The 24251-nt window shown below is 32.2% G+C and overlaps 1 protein-coding gene across 3 annotated transcripts in view; it reads right to left on the reverse strand.

Moving 5' to 3' along the window:
• The window catches only part of gpp (DOT1 like histone lysine methyltransferase grappa), a 131360-nt gene that overhangs the window by 41588 nt on the left and 65521 nt on the right, over positions 1 to 24251 (reverse strand). For 2 of the 3 annotated variants that reach the window (XM_072546015.1, XM_072546017.1), the window contains exons 3-5: positions 10920 to 11058; positions 6646 to 7389; positions 1230 to 1454 (exon numbers count right to left, since the gene is read on the reverse strand). In XM_072546015.1, the coding sequence (XP_072402116.1) occupies positions 1230 to 1454; positions 6646 to 7389; positions 10920 to 11058 (1108 nt within the window). The remainder of the gene's footprint in view (positions 1 to 1229; positions 1455 to 6645; positions 7390 to 10919; positions 11059 to 24251) is intronic. The other variant, XM_072546016.1, reaches the window with a different exon arrangement.

Genomic DNA, 24251 nt, shown 5'->3' on the forward strand with positions numbered 1-24251 from the left:
CTTGTAGCACACTGTGTATAAATTTATAAATTTTAATTTGGTATAGTCAGTTTTTTGATAAAATTTTATATTTGACTTATTGTACAGTGTTAATTAAAACGTGGTTTTATTATCCTAACTTTGAAACATCCTGTGGAATACCTTTCCGTTTGCTAATTTTTGTAAAACCTTATTTTTCGGTTGCAACCATGCTAAGCATTGTGTTTTTTGTTTCATGTCGAAATATGCCTTGGTTCATTTTTTAGAGCCAAATGAATTTGCCACTCACAATTTAGGACTTTTTTAATTACGATTATTTTTGAGTTATTCTGTAATACGACGAGGTGGCTTTGGTTATCATTATGTCATATTGACACTTACATTTTGTTTACATATGATTGATCATGGTTCTTAGTGTCGAAGATTGTGCGAAAGCCGTTGCTCTGGTTGAAGATGAGCGAAATTATGAATATGTGCACCTTTCGATTCGTATAATAAGTCAAATACAAAATTTTATTAAAAAACTTCATCCATCCATCGAATGGCATTACAGCCCAAATCGGGCCTTGGCCTCCTTCAACAGGCTTCTCCAATCATTTCGATTTACCGATTAAAAAACAAACTATACTGAATTAAAATTTATAAATTTTTACACAGTGTGCTAAAAAAATCATCAAAATAGGGCAAAAGATAAAAAAACTGAAATACTTTGAATTTGACCAAAATTTTCTCGGTTGCGTTTTTTTTGCATCTGAGTATAATACGAATCTTCAATTTTCAGTTATAGCGAATGCAAGCCCTACAGAAGTCTTACATAAAGTGACGATACATGACAGAAAACTCATATTATAGATAACATTGCTCCATAGTAATCGATCAGTATTACAGTAAGTTATAAATCAGAAACATAAACTTAGATGATCACAATTTCAAAGTAATCTAAATTTATTGTTCACCAGATGCATATTAGTTAGTCAACAGCTATACATAACCATCAGTAAGTTAATAAAATATGTATAAATACAGCTCCACGGAAGTAAATATAACTAAATAAAAAACAAACAGAATCTATAAAAAAAAATGGATGGGACAGAATTAAAATTGTGGAAAGGTGGAGTAGGAAAAGAAAATTTCTCCCAAATAAATAAACCGGCAATAAATAGAGGAAAAGATTACAATGGCTTGATTCTCTAGAACATAAACACGCTTTTAATTTTTTATGGCATGTACTTTAAAATATTGTTTTTTACCTTTGCTGGTTGGGCTTCATCTTCAGATTGACTGCTTTTGCCTTTCACAGAACAATAATCAGACCAAGCTTTCCTCGTGGTCGGACCATAAGCACTATCATGATCATCGAATTCGGAGTCTGATGAGGAATCCATTAATTGCTTGGATAAATCTCTCTTCGCTCTGTCCCTTGCTCCTCGATTACTGATGGTGGAATTTGAATTTGAGTTGTCTTCGTCTGGATTCTTGAAATAAGAAAATTGATAGAAGATACACCATTATATTTTTGCGATATAATCAAAATAAACAATAGAGAAAAAAAATTACACATCATAAATATATTCAAAATATTTAACTACTGAATACACTTACGGTGTTTTTTATTATTACACAAAAATACTTTAAGAGTATTTATATTATCCAGTAATCTCATATTATTGATGAATAGTAACAAACTTCAAAACTTGCCAACACCTATCGATAAATTGGAAGCCTGAAAAATAAGTTTTTTGCCTTACAGTGTTGCAAAAGTTCGACTTCAAGAAAATATTGTAGCAATGTATATGTTTGAAAATATTTTAATAATAAATTTAATGTGTAAATTGAACCTAAATAGTAAACATTTTAATTTTCCAAACAGCATTTGGCTTATTTTAAAAATTATTTCACAATTGTTTTATTATAGGTGTATGTAATACATATTGTTATTCTAGTAATAATTAAATGAGAAAAGTCAAATATATTTTCATAGCATAATTTTCGGAATGTTCAGTAATAAAAAACAAATTAAATCAAGTCTGAGTAAAAATAGTACGCAAAAATTAGCAAAAAAATGCAACACCTAGAACGACAAACATATTTTTAAATATTTTTTATGAAAGTATACATTATAATATTCTTAATATTTGATAACATTGTAAACAAATTTGCAACGTCATTTTCGTCCAAAAATTAAGATAATGAGTGGCTGATCCTTGATTTACTATACACTAAGTTCCTCTATGTATTTGTCTGAAAAAAAAAAGTTCCTCTATGGGGCATTCATCGAATTACGTGGTCTATATCATATTACGGAGTACTTGTCCAGATTCTTCTTATGGCATGCCACATGTTTGATGGAAGATGTGGCAATCGATTTAGATTTCGATCTACCATATCCTACACATGTTCGATGGGTGACAAATCAGCTGATCTTGATGGACACTCCAAGGTTTCTATACCAGATTCTTGTATGAACTCCATGGTTTAACGAACAATATGAGGTCTTACGTTATCCTGTTGAAAGATCGCATTTAATATGGTTTGTAGGTAGGGATGTAAAACCGGTTGCAGTACTTCCGGTAACTTTCTTATCTTTTTTTCTTTTTGCGAAAAAAGAAGAAAACAACATCAGTTATTCAGTATATGTTACAATAACCGTAAACAAAGTGTTGCATTTTTTTGCCATCAGTATATTTACAATATTTGTGAATGCGATATTGCTATTGATTTGGTTTTTATTTTAGTTTTTGTATTTAAAACATAAGAAGAGCATGCAATATAGAAGACATAAATGGATGGGTGACAAAACGGAAACAGGACAGGAACGAACACATTAGCAGAATGGCAGAGGATAGGATAGTACGAATAGCACGAGATAAGTCATCAAATGGACGAAGAAGTATTGGCAGACCAAGAAAAAGATGGTGCGATAATTTAAACAATTTAGGAGGCTAATATTGAAGAAGAAACAGGCTTTAAAGCCTACATACAAGAAGGAAAGAGAAGAAGAAGCATTTTATTTACAGTTTATAAAAGTATATTCTTAACATCAATATCGGCAAAATTCGTTAAACGTTCTGATAAATCGGTACCTTTGACAACAATGTTAGGAAGTGTACCATCCTTAAATACTTGAAATCGTTATAATCACGACCTGTCTTATTATATAGAAAATATCGTCAAAGCTTTTTAAAATAATCAATAAATTATGTAAACTTAAAACACAACTTTGAAATTGACAAAAAGTCAAAGTATGTCAACGAGAAATTCTTTTCTAATTTTTGTTTGGAAGAACGGCAACACTTATTACACTCAAGAAATATATTTAACATAACCACTGAAAATGACAGAACAGAGCAAAACTAAAACACGGAGGCAAAAAGGATGACAGAAATTACAACACAGAAACATAGCTTAAGTTACAGAACAAAATAACGGTCTGAAGAATATTGATCGAAAGACGAAGAGTCATCATGAATATTTGCAAGGTTAAGTCAAATATGTTTTGTACATGACTTAAAATTTTTATAGTAGGAGAGCTAGTGAACGCTCCGAGTAACGGTATGTCTGTAAGGCTAGAAATTCTTATATTGATGAGTCAGCATGCTAAGTACGGTAACGATCACCTGGCACGCATCAGCCCTGCGCCTGCACGTCGTCAACCCCTATATTATTGAAAGTGTAGATAAAATTTGAAAAAAAAACTTATTGCTGTAAGCATGAAAATTTTCATACGATTCTGTTAATTCATTGTGAACTTTAAAAAAAAAATTGACAACCGTTTTCGATGAGCACAAGTGCCTGACAGGTGAACCGAAAGATGTGTCATATACAGGGTGTCAGTAAATTCGTGCAAGAAACTTTAGCAGTTTAATCGGCATAAAACAGTAATGACAGTTTGCTATATAAATGTATGTCCGTAAATGCTTCCTTTAGGAGATACAGGGTGTTGGAAATTTTTCTTACAAACTGAATTTATTTATTGCCTTCGAGACTGGTTGAGATATAAAAATGAAATTTAATGAGTTTTAAGAGGAAAAATTGCGCATTTCTTGACACACAATTAAAAATGTAATATTCATCATTGGCGCACATACGGTAATATTTTGATTTTTTGGGAAAAGTATATAGAACGTTCTGGTGAAGTTAGCTACAAATGAAGGAAAGTTTTGTATTTGGAAGTGTTGCCATGTCGTTTTAATAAATCGCGAAAGAGCATGCGATGTATTATTAATTAATTTTTATAAACATTCTTTTTAAGTTTGTAAATAAAGTTTAATTATTATTTAAGCTTAATTAGATTCTTATAAAACTTACAACTGGTTAAATTAAATCGTTCTTGCCGCATTTCTGCTACATTTAATACCCTTTCAGGTTCAACAATTATTGTTGTAGGCATTATTTAAAATTGAAATTTTATTTACCGAACACACAAATTCACACAATTTAAATGTAGTGACGATCTGAACAAGTTCCAGTAACTAACTAAACTAATACATTAACAAAACGGTATTCAGGTACCATTTCATCCCAAAATGATAAGAAATTGAAATCTGCTGAACATCTGTTGCAATCTGGAAACTAGTGTTTTGAAGGGTTTGACAGTATTGCCAAATTTATACGCTAATCTACCAAAGGACAATTATAATTTTTTTTTGCTAATAACTAATTGCAACTAATAGCGAAAGAAACAAATATTCATTCGTTCGTGTTTTATATAAATTTAAAAAAAATTTAAAAAATACCAGATTCCATAAAATAATATAATAAAAATGTAGTTTCAAAGCATATTTGAGTCATAAAACATATACATAATAAGGACATGGCAATACCACAAACGCAAATTTGACGTTTCATTTGTAGCTAACTTAACTGAAAAGTTCTATATACTTTTACCGAATTTTTTTTAGAAAGAATCTGAGATATTTAAAATAAAAAAATATTTTTGAATTCATCGTTAAATTGGTGAAAAAAAAAAAATTCTTGCTTATTTCTCATATAAAGTACGTATGTGTATGCTGCCAGAAAAGTAAGAGAGACAAAATTAAAAGAAATGGAAAACCAAAAAGTCCCAACGAAAGAGGGAACATCGACGAAATATAGCAACTAATGAAGAAGATAATATAAACAGCATCCAGAAAAGCGTTATCAAAAGAAATAGTTATCAAAAAGTTAAAAACAAAACGGAATGGTTTGATAACGATTGCAAAGGAACTATTAAGAAAACAGTAGCCCAAGATGCTAAAACAGGAAAGAAAGAGGAGAAAATAAAAATTGAAATAGAAAGTTCAAGGAGTCATTACACAAAGACTGTTTGTCTTTGTGTATTGTAGTGTTATGTACAATTTTATGTTTATGACATTCTGTGATTGTTGGATACGCCAAAGTTGATGAAATGCCCCTGAAGATGCTCTAGGAAGCGAAAGTACTTGGGCAAGATTTAATTAATAAACTGTGCTCGATATCTGCCTTTTCATTTGATCAAAGTTCATTTATTCGAGCATTCAACCTTATATCAATTTTGGTTTTGACATAAACCATTATTTTGACGACGTTTCGACAAGGTCGCACTTGCCATTGTCAAGTCAGGCAGTAGCGCTTCTTGTTGGTGAAGTCACCACGCCGGAAATGATCAACAAAGTCCATGACATGATTATGGCAGATCTTCGAATTAAGCTCCGCAAGTTAATAGAGGTCCTAATTATTTCCTACAAACGCTTACACAACATCAATCACCATTATTTGGACATGAAAAAGTTATCCGCGCGATGAGTGCCGCGTTTGCTGACAATCGATCAAATGCAAAAACGTGTGACCACTTCGGAGATGCTTTTGGCGATGATACGGCGCGATCCGAAGGATTTTTTCGCCGATTTATCCCCGTTGATGAAACCTGGGTGTATTATTACACACCAGAAACCAAAAAACAGTCGAAACATTGGCGCAAACGCGGCGAAGGGCCGCCGAAGAAGGCAAAGAGTGCACATTCAGCCGGCAAAGTGATGGCGACTGTTTTCTGGGATGCGAAGGGCATCATCCACATCGACTACTTGGAAAAAGGAAAAACAATCAATGGTGAGTACTACGCAGCATTATTGGATCGATTCGATGCCGAATTGCGTCGAAAAGCCCCGGTTTGGAACGCAAAAAAGTGCCCTTTCACCAAGACAATGCAACGGCTCACCGATCGGCCGTCGCCATGGCAAAATTACACGAATTGGACTATGAATTGGTTGAACACCCACCGTATTCCCCAGATCTTGCCGCCTGCGATTTTTTTCCTGTTTTCAAACCTAAAAAAATGCTCGGAGGACGCCGTTTCGCAACAAATGAAGTCGTCGCTGAAACTTCGGCCTATTTTGAAGAGCTCGAGCAAAAGTGCTATTCGGATGGGATAAAAAAATTGGAACATCATCTTACTAAGTGTCTCGAGATAAAAGGGGACTATGTTGAGAAATAAATAGATTTAATTCCAAAAAACTTGTTTTTTCTATCAAAGGCTAGTTTTATATCAATCCACCCTCGTATATATACACCTTATTGTGTAATAAATTCAGATTCCGATTAAGAAGAAAGCAAAACATTCCAGAAAATTTATGAAATATATATTCTTACAATCCAAATAAATTTTAGAGTACAGACTAGAAAGAACAAAATAATATTTACTTTACTAACCTTTAATTGAGGCTTCTTTAGTCTCTGGAAGTACCTTTCCAACTTGGTGCGATCAATGAGGTGTAGATAATAGGAAACAGGCTTCCCCGTCCATGAGACTGATCCTCTTAGCGGCGACATTTCGGATACGTGCATAATAGTACCAATATCACTAAGGTTTCGGTCGGTAATTCTAAAATTTAATGGACAGAAACTTTTTGAAGAAACTATCTTTGCTCCGTCTTTTAAATCGGCAAATCTTTCCTTTAATTGATGGTCGACTGCTGGTCCAAAAGCAAAGTTGTTAACGAACACAATAGTAGCTTGGTTAATTTTCTCTCTATGTTCTTCTGTTAGAAAGTCTCCTTTCAGAAGTTTGTATTCTCCGTACTTTTTTCCGTACCACTGCATCCAAGTGCGAAAATTTCTGTTCATACTCTCTGCATACCGACTGGGCACTTCTGCACGTTCAATTCCTAGACATATTTTGCAAGGTGTAGCTGCTGCCATCTGAAGGACGACCTGTCCAACTCCGGAGCCGAGATCAATAAATACATCATCAGAAGTTATTTCGATCTGATCTATCATCTGACATACTAGATCATAGGAAGTTTCGCCGTATACTTCCGGCGAAAATGGTTCGTACTGGTTCAACTTATCTGGATCCGTTACTGCAGTGTTGTATGTTTGCTGTAAGATATGTCTCAGAAGACCTCTGGATGGATAGTTTGACGTCCGATGAGCTGATAATGATGTTCCTTTCTCCTAGGAAAAAGGGCATACCTGTATTAACTTTGCTAGGACAATTTTAAAGAATACTTAGCTCTGAAGACATCTATGTGCAGTGACAGTTAAAAAACTGTATTAATAAATTGTATTACAACATACAGAACATATAAAAGAATAGATTATTTATCTTAGTTTGTTTATTTTTGATAATCTTTATTTATAGAGGTATAGAATTTTCATTTGGCAACACTATTTTCAGTGACAGCCATTTTGACAGCTGGGACTGCAAACTTTGCATATTTATTTAGAAAAACATCGTGTACTATACCTACTTCACCCAATCGTCTATTACAGTATTCAATTAGATTAACGACGCAACATTTTCACACCAGGTTTAACGCCGATGATAACAAAAATCCAACCAGAGTACATACCGAACAAATTGCTGGTATCAAAACGAAATATTACTCAGTGCTCAGTGTTTGCCATATTTTACTGCCTAGAAGCACACCTTAGAAGCAATATTAAGTGATGGAACTGATATAAAAAAATTGTAATCATACCTATATTCCATAAACGTATTTCATAAATTGTAGTACTTTAAATTTTACTACGCCAGTGACCCTTTGAACTTGGGGCATAAATAAATAAAAAACAAATGAACTGTTGATCTTAATTTTCACAATAAATTGTTTTTGACGATGAAATCCATTTTTGGTTAAATGTCTACGTCAATACGCAGAAATTATCACATTTGAAGTAAAGGTAATTCTTACGCCTTTGTTGAGATGCTTTTATCTTTCAAATAATGCAAAGTTCATGGATATGAAATAAAAGTCACCTATTTCAATATTCCATACCTCTAAAACACTCTGTATATAGTACCTACAATATGTGAGACGACCAAATCTTTCGACGATATTACCTAAACACACAAAACCAAAATTAAAGTCATAAGAGCCTTTATGGTGTAAGTTTGCACAGGAATGTTTTCGTAGGATCGTGGATAGAATCGAATATATGTATCAATCCTAAAAGAACTAAAGAGATCATGCATGCTTGGATCATGTGATAATACTGACAGCGCGATTTAACAATCTAATTATTGTGTGGAAGTCATCTAAAAGCGTCTTAGATCCAAAAAAAGTCTTAGACGCAGCGGCTGTGGATTGCAGACGAAGTGGCAAATGCTACAAAATATACAGAGAATTTTTAATACACTTGAAAAAATCATTTTTGACTCGCCTTCCTAAAACAATTTTCCTTAAGGATTTACAAGTCCGTAGATTAAGGATAAGTATTCGATAGCTGGTCGAATATACGTCTTATAAGTGTGTATAAGAGTTTTTAGATCTGCTTTTCTAATCTGGTTACCAACGGGTGAAAGAGGCTGGCTCCGTTATATTTTAGGTTCATACAAGTATTTACACTATCTCTCCTACTTTGTAATTCAATAGGATGGTGTTATCTTTCAGTAAAGTTGTGTCAATTAATGCAAAAAAAAACTGTATAAGACATAACTTAATGTCTTCCTTATGATCACGCTGAGGCAATAAGGGATCATATTATCTCTATCATTTTTTATTTTAAATCATGTAGTCGTATCTAATAAAAGAAATTTTAGAACTAGAACTAGCGAAGAAGCTATAGAGTACTTGCTTTCGGAAGAAAATGAAGCAGATATTTTGGTACCTCCTCCCGACTCTAGATGCTAGATGTGAAGGGAAAGGATGATGATCGGTTATGCAAAATGTTCCGTGAAAAGGATAAATAATTTAATATTTTGATAAAATCATGTTAAAATTAGTACAAGTACAGACCTAGAAGTGTCTTAGAGTCAATATATTGTCATGAATGAAACTTGTGAATCTCAAGAAAGACCAGAACGTTTACTGATCCAAGAATAACATAAAGTATAACTTTGGAGATTTGGGAAACTTTTGAAAACAAAAATTTTGAGGAGGCTTCAGAGTTGAGTGTAGGCCAGTAAAGAAAAAAAAGCAGCTAAAAAAATCTTATACAGGTTTTTGAAGGTTCTAAAATTTATATGAGATATAGCTGATGACAAATCCTTGAAGACGTACAGCTAATTCTCTTTTGTTTTTTTTTAACAATCACAATAAATGAAAAAATTATTTTTTGCCTATAAAACGTTTCTTATAGAGAAAAATTGTTAAAATAAAAGTTAACATTAACATTAACAATTGAACAAGATAACAGCAAAAAACCTTATTATTGCAGTAATCTATAAATGTTAATAACTTTGTTTTTTGAATGACAAGTGACTACCTGTTAATATCTGGCAAGCATCTAACTAGGGAAATTGCTAATAAATTTGATATTTTTTATGTCAAGCGCTTGTAAGTAGGCTCACTGAAAAGATGGTGGAAAAACACAATCTTTAAAAAAAAGAAGATGGCAATTTTTTTTCTTAAAATCACATTTCCATTATTTATTAACATTAAGAGCTGAAAATTGGAGAGATTATAAACGAAGATCTAAATTTTATGATCTATTTTATAGATGGCATCTACCAAGAAGGAGTAAAAAGATATAACCCATTAAAGTGACGGTATTCGTAAAATACCGCCTGTCCGAGCTCTGCTTTTTTAATGGAATTTCAAATTGGAAAGTGCTGTAAAAATATGCAATATCTCGTGTTTTTACGGCACGCAGAAGTTTGTTTTTGCGGTAACTCCATAAAATAATAAGAGCTTTCCTCTTTTCAGCTCCCGGAAAAATCAGAAAATCCCGGAAAAATCATTTTGAATTGAGTTAAATCAGATAGAGCTCCATATGTGGCCCATGCTAAAGTGATTCTTCTTTGTAGTTCAGCAGTTTGGTTGTCCCTGTCAAAAATTGTGCCACTTTTCCATATAATTTAGTATTTAAAATCAAATAGTGATCTTACATTGTTTATATATTGTTTATTTATAAGTAAAAAATGACGTTTAATCTTTTGGATTCTGTGTTTATTACATATTTTTATCACCAAATTTATCAAAAGCATTTGTTAGATACCTGTACCAAAGAGTATCGCAAAAAAGGCTTTTTATTAGCTAATTTCTCTGGTCTATGCACATTGAGCTATTATATTTACAGCTGTAATATTATTTTAAATCGTATTTATGTCCAAAAGCAACAAATTCTCTACAGATCTCTTAGTTGATGACATAATAATGAATTTAAAAAGAAGCCCATTTAATTTTTAGAAGCAATAATTGACCAAATCTACTGGAAAAATATCTTGTATTCAAAACATCTACTGGCATCACGTTATATTTAAATGCGGTTACTTTGTTGACGAACATGAAAATATCCTCAGCTGTGTTATAATTATAGCCATCACTTTTAATAAACTCATTTCGTATTAAGATGTATCTAATTCTGGTATATTTCGAAAAATAATACGATAGTGTCACTGCATCTGCAACCGAAACTTCAAAATAATTCTAAACGTGAACACCTGAGTCATTATCCACGTTTGAAAAATACGCAATTAGTTAAGTCTGATCACATTTAATTTGAACAGACTGAACTAATCTCCAGAAGAAAAAATAACTCACCAAAGAAACAACACTGTCAATGGCTCTGTTGAACTTATCACATAATGATTTCATACTCTCATAGCTCTGAGTGTCATAGTTGCAAAGAATGTTGTTCTCTAATGGCAGTTTTAATTCAGGAAGATCTTCGCAAACCCATCTGAAACAAAAGAAAAATGTTAGAAACAAAAGGAACCATTATATGCACATTAAAAACCAAAAAATTGTTATTCTGAAGGAAGTAGGTTATTAACAAATTTAAATTTAAACAAAACAAAAAATTCACAGTTCTTTATTATTATTAGATTCTTGAAGAAATTCTTAAAATTAATTTTTTTTAAACATTCAATTTGATAATTAAACAATAATAATTAATTTTAAACACAACGATATTTGATGTATTCTCGCGGTATTTGATTACATTCCTCCTGTGTAGCAGTCGAAATTGTGTCATTGAATTAGGAGCAGTAATTCGTGCTCGTACTCGTACATTTCTTTTCAGCTTGTCCTATATATGTTCCATGAGATTTGCGGCAGGACTATTTGCTAGCCACTCAAGCGCTGCAATCTCAGCATCGTCAAGGTATTGGATCACTGATCCTGCTGCGTGAACTCATGCATTAACATGCATTATCAAAAAATTATCGCGGTCAATAAAGCGGGCATAGGGAAAAACATGTTCTTCAAGGATATTACGATGTAACAATCAGAATTCCGTCTTAAATTTACATCAATAGACTCTCTAACTAAAGCCGCCACAAATTAAGATTGTGTACAAGATTACATGCTGCGAAACAATCTCATAACCATCGTTATACACGAATACATCTACTCGTATCAGGTTTCCACATTATTTTCTTGTTTGATCTGTAAAGATAACCTCTCCTAACTGATGACATTTATCAGTTTCTCCCACATCTGTCTTAACACTAGTTGTTACTCCCTCATACATATCTCTCACAATCTTCACCTGCTCACAATGGACATTTTCTTATTCAGCGCTTTCCAAAGAAACTCTCGAGGAATCCCATCTGCCTTGCATAAATGAATTGAATATTTTGGTGAAGTGAATCAAAGATTGTTTGTACTGTCTGGATATGGTTAAATGATACACTCCATATTATGTCATCAACAAATTTCTAAATAAATGTTAGTAAAAACGGCAATTTTGAGGTTCCAAGGTCATATTAAATAGTCTAAGATAATTGTTGCTAAGATAGAGCTTATAGGACTACCCATTGGACCAATTGAGCCAGTTGATTTTGACTAATTGTTATATTGGTCAAAGTCAATAGTGGCTTAATCAACGTCCCACGCAGCACAAAAGTGACTGCAACATAAGAAAAAACTCTTGTGCCTTAGTGGAATACCACTTAAAGACAGGGCAAAAATTTCACTTTAATAATGTAAAAATCTTAAAACAAGTTGACAAATGCAAAAACCGATTCCTCCTTGAGATAGTACACAACTCCTGAATCTATCGATTATAAAACTGACACTAACCATTTGAGTAATATCTACTGCAACATTCTAAGTAACACATGACATGATAAAACATTTCCTAACTTTAAAAAACACACACATTACTCACTTAATCTTTTAGTTACTCTACTTTTCATTCCATTTCTAAATAGTCCTAAACTAACTCACCATGTACCATCAATTACCATCTCTAACATTAATTGCACCTTTTCAGCTTACAATTTCAGTAATACCGTCTCTTGTTTACTTTAACCTATTCACTGAATTTTTTTTTTATTTAATTTAACGTGCTTGTGACAGCTCGGCCATTAGTACGAGGCACCGTGTCACTGAAAATTGTTCAATATCAGACTTCAAAATGTATTGCAGTTACCATAACTCAAAATATATCAAATCAAAAACTTATTAAATCAATATAATTCAGATATGTTAAAATAAGTTAAATCTCTACTCTGAAGGGATGAAAACTCCATTATAAAAAAACATTTTTACAACTATTATCAATAAAATTGATGAAACTAAGACTCAACTTTATGGTAAAGGTATTGAGACAGAGAAAAGGGAGGTTTTCATGGTTCCGAATGAACTACAAAACATTTCATTCACCGAAAAAATATGTTTCAAAAAGTAAATACGACTGACAAAAAGGGGTATTTAAATGCAACAAAAATATGGATAAATTTAGATCGAGATGCTTCAACAGTTTACATGGATAAATATGGAAACATGAAGTTTATTGGAAGTACAAAGTACCCAAGAAGAACAATTCTCAATGCATAAATTGGTATTTCAATAGAAGCTTTAGAACAAATTTTAGAGAAAGTAATGATTGTTTTGCTCTGTATAAAAAAAAAACAAACACATGAAGACAGTAACCTAAAAAAATTTCTAATAGAGAAATTAACAGGTAAAAACATTACCACCTCACAATGGATGGAAATATTTGAAAGCGAGCTCACAAGATTAGAAATAAACAAAGATATGAATAAAATTGAGGTTCTGAGATTATTTATAGAAGAATCATTGTTGACCGAAATAGTTCAATGGTTATAATAAAATATATGAGTACATTAAATTCTGATTGGAAACAACGGAAATATCATTTTTGTAAGACCTGTGCAGACAACAGCTGGACTCCAGTAAGGTACGCTATTGAATTTAGATACACAAAAGAGAGATTATTTATAGAAGGATCACGTGTTGACCGAAATAGTTCAATGGTTATAAAATGTACAAGTATATTAAATTTTGATTGGAAAACTATTTCTGAAATACATGTGCAGACGAAGGGTGGACTCCAGTCAGGTACCTATTGAATTTAAATAAACCAAAGAGTGACTTACAGGGATTATTTATAGAAGGATCATATGTATTATCGAAATAGTTCAATGGTTATAAAATATACGAGTATATTAAATTTTGATTGGAAAACTATTTCTGAAATACATGTGCAGACAAAGAGTAGACTCCAGTGACGTACCTTATTGAATTTAAATGAACAAAAGAGAAACTTTTGCTAGAAATAAACAAATAATGATTCAAATTATATATCTGACAATATCTATAGCACCTAATTCAAATAAAGATGCAAAAACAACAAAAAGCGTGTATTGTAAAGAAAGTTAAAAAATAAATACCTTGCAAGATATGTGAAAAAGATAAATAAGACTTATATTACCACCATCCTCAATGGACTACCTAAGCTCTGACGTCACAATGGGAGGGGATTTTAAAAATCTAATGCTTTCATGTTTGAAACAGTGAATAAACGGCAGGCAATTATGAAATCTAGCCGTTTAATAAAGTGGAGGTTCGATGATTTGGAGAGTCTAAGGTCTTTTAGGAGTGAAGGGAAGAACTTGTATTATTTGGATGAAACTTGGTTCAACACCCACGATATAGTTAAAAAATGTTGGACCGATGGTAGTAAAAATTGCGTCACCAATGTGACTAGAGGGAAGAGAATTTGTATTTTACATTGTGGGGTAGAATCAGGATGGGTAGAAGATGCTTTATTACTCTCTGCTAAGGGTGTTAGTTATTGTCGCTTAGATTTTCATCAAGAGATGGACAGTACTTTGTTTAAAAAGTGGTTTAATAAAGTATTAAGATTACCCCCTTACTATTGTGTACTGAATCCAATAGAATTGTTGTGGTCTCAATTATAAAGTAATGTGAGGAAAAATAATAATTCTCCTAAATCATTTTTGACTTGTAGATTTAATTAAGACCGAATGTAATAATATTACTGCAGATTAGTGAAAAAATGTATAGAGCACGTCAAAAACTAGAAGAAAAATACTTACAGTTCCAAAACATTATAAATAGAGTAGTTATAGATTTAAACGATAGCGATGATAGTGATACTGATTTAAATGTAGACGATAGTTAAGTTTAAAATTATTTGTTTTTGTATTTTTCACTATGTTAAATATAATATATTTTAATATAAAAGTATTACTTATATGTATTTTTCTTTTACTTTGTGGGATTGCCGTAATTTTGATAAAATGTATCAGTATATAAGTCCGACCCTGTATACAACTATACCTAGAAGATTAAATCCGAAATATCTTGCAACGAACATTTCGAGAAAACGAATATCTTTAGTCTTTTACAGGATAAAATCACTGACAACGAAAAAGGAATAAAACATTAATTTAAATATTTTTCAACTTCGTTAATAAATTCAATGATTTATTGATTTATTTTGAAATAACCCTGATAACATCAAAAACAAAATACCTTGAAATACAGTAGATAATAATTAAAGTTTTAATTAAACAATAACATAATCTTAAAATATGAACATTCATAGTAAATATCTTAATACTTTGATATTCTTACCTTACAAATTCACGAACATCAAATAATATCAATCGCACAGAATGAATGTTATGAAAAATGTCCTTATTTATTCTTCAAACAATTAGAAAAACCAATATTTATACACACAAATTAAAAACGTTTGGAAAGGTTTTTAAAATTCCCGCCCCTTGTGACGTCAGATTTATACAGTTCATTAGACAAGGCGATTTATTTGCATAATCACTTTCATGAGATACCCCAAAAATAAGGATTAAGAGGTCGCCCAGGCAAAAAGTTGTTTAATTTTTTTTTTTAAAATTAACAATCAATTTTTTCGGTCCGGAAATTTTTTTTTAGGTTTTTTGGATCATTATGAACAAAACAAGTCTGTTGTCAGTTTTCGTTGAGTTAGTTTTCGTTGAGTCAGTTCAAGTTGATAGTTTTCGAGTTATCAATTTAAAACTGCAAAAAACGCAAAATGACGATTTTCAAGGCTCAAAAACACAAGTAAAAATATTATTTTTAAAATCATCAAGTGTCTAAATTCATATTCAAGCCTTGTTCTATCAGCTCCTGATGAAAATTCTGGGCTTATTTTATTCTAAAACATGGTTTTTGAATTGCTAATGAAGTGCGTATGGCAGGGCGGGCACTCATTTTTACAATGAGAATTCAAACCAGCAAAAATTTGTGCCATAAATATTGTTTTTTCTCTCTCTTATACACTCCACAGATCGAGCACCCGTCCTGTAATAAGCGGTTCATTAACGATTAAAAAACAATATTTTAATAGCTTTTCGTCTTGTCTAAATCAACTTGCTGGTTCAAAAACAAAACAATTTTGCTGAAAATCTCAATTTTGAAACCCCAAAAACCATGCAAAAAAGTTTAAGATTCCTACCCCCAAGCTTTCCCGTAAAATCAACCCTCGTGGGGTTGCGGAAAAAAAATCAATCTTTTAAATAAAATTTGTACTATTTGTATAAACAACAAGAGATTATATGAAAGATCAGAATTTTAGTGTCTACGAGGACTTGATGATATCATCGTTGCTATCAAGTCCTCGTAGACACTTCGTCTCAGGACCAGCAACTTCATGTGGAGTCATACGTCGCCATGTTATCATATCCACTGATAACTTTAACATTTTAAAATATAATACCAAATAGGTAATGTAAACTAAATTGTAACATATAACTTTTAACGGGTTTTTACCCTGATATTTAGTGGCTCAAAACATGTACACCTAGACACTGATGATGGAATATGGATTCCGAAAACGTTTTGTCATCATGACATAGCCCGTTTGGGTTTTTAATTTATATACCATTTATAAAGGATTTTTACTTAAAAATTTTTAAATTAATTAAATTAAAAAAAAACATTTTTGATACAGTAAAGTATTATGGAGGACTTTGTCACAAACGTTGATCACTGTATAGTATATATATATATATATATATATATATATATATATATATATATATATATATATATATATATTATATAATTGCATCAATATTATTACAAAGCAATACCCATATAGAGAAAGTAAAATTATTAAAACGCGGTGTGTTCTGCAATGAAAAAGCAGGTGTGCAACAGCGGTATGGGCAGACAACTGAAGGTCTAGAAAATAACATCTGTACCTACAATACAAAAACGAAGAAAACAGGTAGATTTAAAAAAAAAGGGCCCGATCCCTGCGAGGCAGCTTTATTCTTAGCTACTACAATGTGCATGTGTGTTTTCATTCTATATTGGTATATACAAATGCTGTCGTGACTGAAATTTGCAGTAGACTATAATTTTATATTTAGCTGAAGTTTCCGGCATTTCGCATTTGGTATCTTTGGCTATATTTGATAACAAAAACATAAAAAAAAGGCTTTAAAAATAAATAGTAAGTTTAGGTAGTAGTAGATCGTACTCATATTAGGAAGATTTTCTGGATGTGTATAATTTACAACATAGAAGTAACAAGTAGACATACTAGGAAATAAGAACTTTTAACATTATCGGAAAGGGAATAAGAACATTAAGAAATTAGTAGTCTAGGAAATGAAGTATCTAATAATATTCGACATAGATATAGAGAGACAGATAACTGTTATCTCAACAATTTTTAATTATACACTAACTGGCACGAAAAACGTGCATGGCACTTGCATTTTTAAAATAAAAACTTAAAATTTTAATTCTCTTTAAACTTTTATTATTATAATAACGTAAACACAAACGAAACAAACTGTTTTAAGTAATTTAATTTAATTAAGTAATTTCTAATAAAAATTTCACTGTTTCAGTAGATAACAATTTAAAAAATTAGGAAAAAAACGAAGGTAAATGTTGTAAGAAAATGGCGCTCAATTAATGAAAACTTAAATCATGTGTCCGGACAAACTGATTTTAATAATGTTTTCTCCACATGCTCGAATTATTGCCTAAATTTTCCTTGGCATGCCTAAAATCAAGTCTTGTTAACGAATAAGTTCCCATTCCTCTAAAAGGGCTTCGTGTAAGTGATTTAAGGTGAAAGGGGCTGGAACACGACTTCGTATCCTTCGCCCAAGCATGTCCCAAACATATTCGATTGGGTTTGCGTCTGGACTCAATGTTGTCCAATCCATTACAGGAATGTTCTTCATTTAAAAACTGTTGAGTGATTCTCGCACTGCGTGGCTTTTATTATCATGCCTCAGAACAAAGTCATTTCCAACAAAACCAGCATAAGGCACAATAAAATCTTGGGGAATTTCTTCAATGTACCTGGCAGCTGTTATGGAGCCTCTTGGAACGATGTACAATTCTGTACGTGTCTCTAGAGAAATCCCAACCCACACCATAATTGAGCCCCCTTGATAGCCTACCCTAGGACTGAACTAGGGTACATTCTGCAAAATGCTCATGTGGTCTTCGCCATATTTTCTCACGGGCATCTGGAGACCTCAAGGTAAACCTGGACTCATCGGCAAATAAAACGTGCCTCCAATTATTTACAGAAAAATGATCATGGTTCTGGCAAACGAAGTAGTGCAACTCGATGGCGCCTGAGAAGTTGTAGGCTTGTTGAAGGTCTGCGACTGCTTAAATTTGTTTCTCCAAGCCTTCGACTAATTCAGGGATCCTCACTAGGATTTCTTTGAGAGCCTAATAATTTGAATAATATTTTTCTCAGGGCCGCAAGTACAAGTGGTGGTATTAAATAACTTTAAAACTATATGACTATAACATAAGTTCATTACAAGTTACGTAAAAACAATATAATTATAAATTATATGGACTGTTTTGTATGTAAAAAGTAGGAAAATGTCTTTTACTTGACTCCAGGAATTTCAAGTCCTGAATTTGTTAATTCTTTGAAGTCGACGGGCGAAATCTTTCACAGCTCTCTAGAATGGCATCTATGTTAGCAGGTTGGGAAGAAACTGAAATTCTCAAAATGTTTTCAACGTTCTCACTAGTTAGCCTAGATCTGTACTTGTTTTTTATGGACTTCAGCTTACTGAATGTAGATTCACAGACATAATAGATGCAAAAATACACAAAATTTTCTGAGCAGTCAATTAACTTAGGAAATTTGTCATTTTCAACTGCTTCCCAAAACTTATAGTGAGCTTTTTCCTTCTTTTTTTCTTTAAAAATACTTTTGAGCTCTGTATCATTCTCAAGATCAATTAACTCATTTTTCAAATCCCTAGCTTCGTATTAAAAAATAAAAAGATGAGCTACATTTGCTGTTGTTGTTGCCCATGATTTTCCACCAAGCGAAATGGTTCTTGGAACTTCCTGAAGTCACTAAACCTCACAGACATTTCATACTTGAGGTCTGCTAACAGCTTCAGTAGGTCAGAAATCTCTTGACTTTCATCTGGATTTTCATCAGACAGTGCTTTAACGGAAGGAAAGCTGGAATAATTTTCATTTGACAATTCTTCAATATATATATTCAGCTCCTGCTCCAGTGAAAACACAATACTCATCATTTTCGTTACAATGTAATTGTAGTCTCCTTGCAATTTGGTCAATGTTTCATTCATAATGCTCGTTGTATCAGTGAGAAACGCTACTTTAAGTCACCAACTAAAATTATGAATATCAGGAAACTCTTTATTCTTTGTAGCCAAAAACAGAGTAATATCATGTCGAATGCTGAAGAAACGTTCCAAAACTTTACCCTTACTCGGCCATCTCACTTCTGTGTGGTAAAGAATGTCCCCATATTGCGACATAAGTTCTTTCAAAAATTCTTGAAACTCTCGTGGTTTAGTTTATTTGATTATATGACATTCACAATCTTTACAAGTGTTTTCATAAAACAGCTGAAATTTTCACCAAATTTAGCAGCTAATCTTTCTTGATGAATGATACAATGAAAACTCAATAAATTATCATTTCCCAAGCGTTTTTTCAACAGCTGAACAAACCCTATATTTCGCCCCAACATTGATGGGCAACCATCAGTACACACAGAAAAAACCTTTTTCAAATCAATGCAATGCTATTCAAATAATCAATACCTCGAGTTTGTCCAATCATAGGAATCATGCCCAAAAAATCTTCTTTAAGAACACAATCCTTCGATACATACTTTACGAACAATAACAGTTGAGTAATTGCCGTTATGTCAGTATACGAGTCGAGCGCAAGACTAAAATATTTACTTTTCTGCAGTTCATCGGTAAGATTAAAGGCAATAATTGCTGCTAAGTTCTGTGACCGTCTCATGCACGTTGAATCAGACAGCTGAAGTTTTGAAACTTCATCTAATATTTGTTTTCTGCATCAGAAAACGGCTTTATCTTTTTTGTTAAAATTTCCGGCCAGTGCCACTGTGGTGGGGGTAAAGATGACTAATGCGAAATGCGGTACAATGCATGGCGCCGCTCTACACTACTGTAATCTGATTAAATACATAAATAGAAACATAATTATATTATAACTCGCGTTGATGAAAAGTAACAAAGCAGGAGGATGATTAAACTTTGCCAAATTATGAAACAATAGTGATACGAACGGTGTTGTATGCATGTGAAACTTGAACAATAAATCAGAAAGAAAAGAGTTAGAGATTTTGAAGAGGAAGTTTTTGGTGTTATAAAGGAGGCTATCAGGGAATGACGCAGAAGAACCCAAAGCATAAGAGAGCTAAAATAACACAGATAATCAGGACACAAAGAGTTAGATTATGGGACATGTCTTGCGAATGCCAAAAGAAAGAAACGTCCTAAGAGTTCTGCAAGCAGGAGAGCAAAGGAAAGAAAGAAGAGGGAGACCACGAAGGAAGGGGTTTGATAACGTCTGGATTGACAGAAGAAATGGAAATAAGGGACTGGAAAGAGCAAGTGAAGGAAAAGGTGGAAGAAACTAAGCCAAGGGTCTCTAAGACCTGTAGTGCTGATATATACATAAATAGTTTTAAATGCATTTCTTGTATTTCTTTAGGTCAAAATTAATTCTTTCTAAATCTAAATGTTTTTATTTTCTAAAATAATCAGTTTTGATATAATTATTTCTAAATACATTGATAGTGATTGCTGAATGATCACATTTCTAAATGCATGATAGTAATTACTGAATGATCACATATCTTTAGACTGGAATAAACATCATAACATAACCTAATACTGTCACTTAACACATAATCAACAAAGGTTTCAGTGTTTACAGTTGGGTATACTGAATAATAAATGCCTTATTATAAATCAACATTTGAATTTTATAATCACTAAAGTTAGTATCCTCTAAAAAATCCAAATTAAAATGTTCCACGAAATACACTTTTTGAAGTAGAAAATATATCCATTATAAATGTTCCTTTCAAAATTATCGAGAATGTAGCAACCTCAACAGAATGTGAGATATACAAACAATCAGTAAACCATTATATGAATCCAATGTTAACTATTTATAAGTTTACACCAACAATGTTTTTTTCAAAATTACACGCTTGTAAATAGAAAACTGAAAATCCTTGCTAACATATTGTCATTGTCATCGTTATAATCATGAAATAATGGTAGCGAAATATAAGTAATTTAGTTTAGAATAAAGTTGGTTATAAAAAGTAATTTTTAACTAGATGTTATTTCCAACACAATAATTCAAATGTCTTTCATTCATTATATGAAATGATTCTCTGAAGAACCTTAATAAAACTTAAAAAATAAAAAAAAAACATTCTTTTCTTTTCAATTTGTTACAGATGTATCTCGTATCTATTGGAAATGAATTCTTGTTGGTATTCGAGGAAAAAATGAACAATACGAATGTTTACAAATTAAACCCTAACGCACAAAACTGAAAAAAATTAGAAAGTATATTGGGTTTTTAAAAATATTTGACAATCTGCATTATTTAAAAAGGGTCTTAGGCACTTTAACAACCGTTGAAAATCATCTGATTTATTAGGGAGGGTACAAGCTAGTCAATGCATTGACCTTAAAATCAACAATTGATTCATGGAAGGGCGCAGTGAATTTGGGGTGCAGGTTCGTGACTATGTTCACGTAGCCACTCGCTGAATTTAGAGAAATCGATAAGGGCATCTTCCGAAATTGACAAAATCTATAAAAATTAATTAAATCGGTAGAATATAATTGAGTTATCGACATTATGTACTGATAATACCTATTGTAAGCTACATAATGAATTCTATATACAAAATTTTGGTCTAGCAAATGGGCTCTACTATATATTAGAGAATATATTTATAAAAGTTACTAGGGAAAAAGAATATAATAACTCTTTTTAAAGAATTAATTCTTTTATAAATAATTGATGGATTCGACCGTTACTTGATGGAAATTAATTTTACGTAACAATAAAACACTGAAAACTTTGTTTTCAAAACTTCCACAACATTTATTATAAAATGTTAACACTACAGCTGTTTTGGCTGATTGCCTTTCTCAAGTGATCTATTTTTGGCATGCGTTTACACTTTATAGTCTTTAATGAAATAGGTTGAGGAGGGAAGAACTGTTTGTCTCAAGTTGGTCATTCAGAATTATATCTGTGTTTTTTAATTTGTTAATTTCCATAGATTCTAACAAGGATAGCTTAAGGCCTTTATTTTGAATGTGAAGAATTTGAAATTCGTCATTAAAAGAATGATTATGATCTAGAAGGTGAAGTGCATATGTAGCATCTGTTTTTCTATTATTGAAAGCCCTCTTATGTTCTGCTATTCGTTTATTAAAATTTCTATTAGTTTGACCGATGTAAGTTTTTGGGCAGTCGCCACATTTAAGTTTGTATACACCACTGTATAAGTGTTTTTTATTTTGGCTCTTGTTGTTTTTAGTATATTTGCCTAAGTTGTTATTTGTTCTGAAAGCTGGCGTTATTCCTTTCTTTTTTATGTGTTTGGCTATTTTTGTTGATATTTTGATGGGAGATATCAATATTTCAACAAAATTCTAAACAAAAATCACATTAAGATCTATTTTATCTAAAACCGTAGGGCTCAATAACTCAGAAAGAGTCGGTTTGATACCGTGTGTCGAATAAGACAAGTGAATTTTTCTCTTAGAGAGGATGAGAGCCGTTCGACTTAATCTGTTAAAGGCTTCCTTTATGCCTGTAGTGCAGTGTTAGAGTATACCAGAGAGAAGCTTATTTCTTGAACCTACGGTATACAAGAAAGGTAAAAGGGTTAGCACTATACTTCAACCGCCTATTATTATAACCCTAGTTTGCCCAAGGTATTCATTTTATTGAAAGTCGACCTGGGGACTTTACATATTTAAAAATGTCCAGATGTTTCCACCGATGCCACGTATCGAATCCAGTCCTGCGTCATAGTTAGACATTCTACAGTTTCGCCTATCCGGCATGCCTGGGGGCTTTCCTTCTTTTATACCTGTTTATCCTTCTTGCGAGCTATGTCAGGAATAATTTTACCTTAGTTTTATTATACTATTCACTCGCATTAATATTTTAACTTTGTTATCCTTGTTTTAGCTTTGTTCTAAGTGTCGACGGCGTTCCTCTTTTTTCTAAAGTAGCTGTAGTAGCCTCCTTGGATGTGTCAGTTGTTGCCCTGAGATCTCAGGATCATCAATGGCACAAATTGGTTGCATTGCTCTATTTTCACAAAACGAAAGCTATCTGGATTAGGTGAACTAAGGCTGCTGTGGACGAACTAGTAAGAACCTGTGAGGTTAAGTATCTGATGGATCAAAACCTATGCTCTGAACCAAATTAAGCGGTTTTGGAGATAAGTGAATTTTATTAAAGCCTTAACCAACACTCCGCAGTGTTCCAAAGCGAAATATTTGCATTGATAGCCTGAACCTCTGAATGACACAGTTTATTTTTTTCTTATAAATCTCTTAATGACCTTTATATGTCCGTCTTCCCGTATTTTCTCCATATTTCCTCGTTACGTAAAAGAAATCTTTTATTAGGTCAGCTATATATACACAAGAATGTAAGAATAAATTATAATCTAAAGACTGAATTATTTCTGTGTTCCAAATCCAACAATTCGAGTTGTTGCATCGCAATCAATAAAATGCATTATGGCACTTAATTATTTAGCTATTAGTAATGACCACTGTGCGCAATGATTTATACAACATATAGCGGGATAGTCCAGATATGTCTGCTATTGATTCTATAAAATCAATTTAATATATACTTCAGGGATACCAAAATTATTTAGTTGGATACACATTTGAGCAGAAAAACAAAGCTAAAGATGTGTTTTAACTTTTAAGACCCGTTTTAGAACAATTTGGGAGAAACTCGATAAAAAATAATGTTATTAAGGAGTTTGCAATGAAATTTGTAATAAATATTTCCAAGAGATGTTAGAAACACAATGCTGTCAAGAAGAAAACAATCCGTTGAACCAAAGAGTAGAAGATGATAATGTAGATCCAATAACTATAAATGAGCTGCAAGAAATTATTACAGAGATGAAAAACTGGAAAGCACCAGGGTATGACAGAATAACAAGTAAAATAATTTAAAAAAAATGGGACAAAAACCATATGGAGAGAAGAACAGATATCAACTGGTTGGCCGAAGTCTCAGATAGTACCTATGTATAAAAGG

The sequence above is a fragment of the Diabrotica undecimpunctata genome, chromosome 10, assembly GCF_040954645.1.
Source record: "Diabrotica undecimpunctata isolate CICGRU chromosome 10, icDiaUnde3, whole genome shotgun sequence".
In the NCBI taxonomy this organism is placed as follows: Eukaryota; Metazoa; Arthropoda; class Insecta; order Coleoptera; family Chrysomelidae; genus Diabrotica; species Diabrotica undecimpunctata.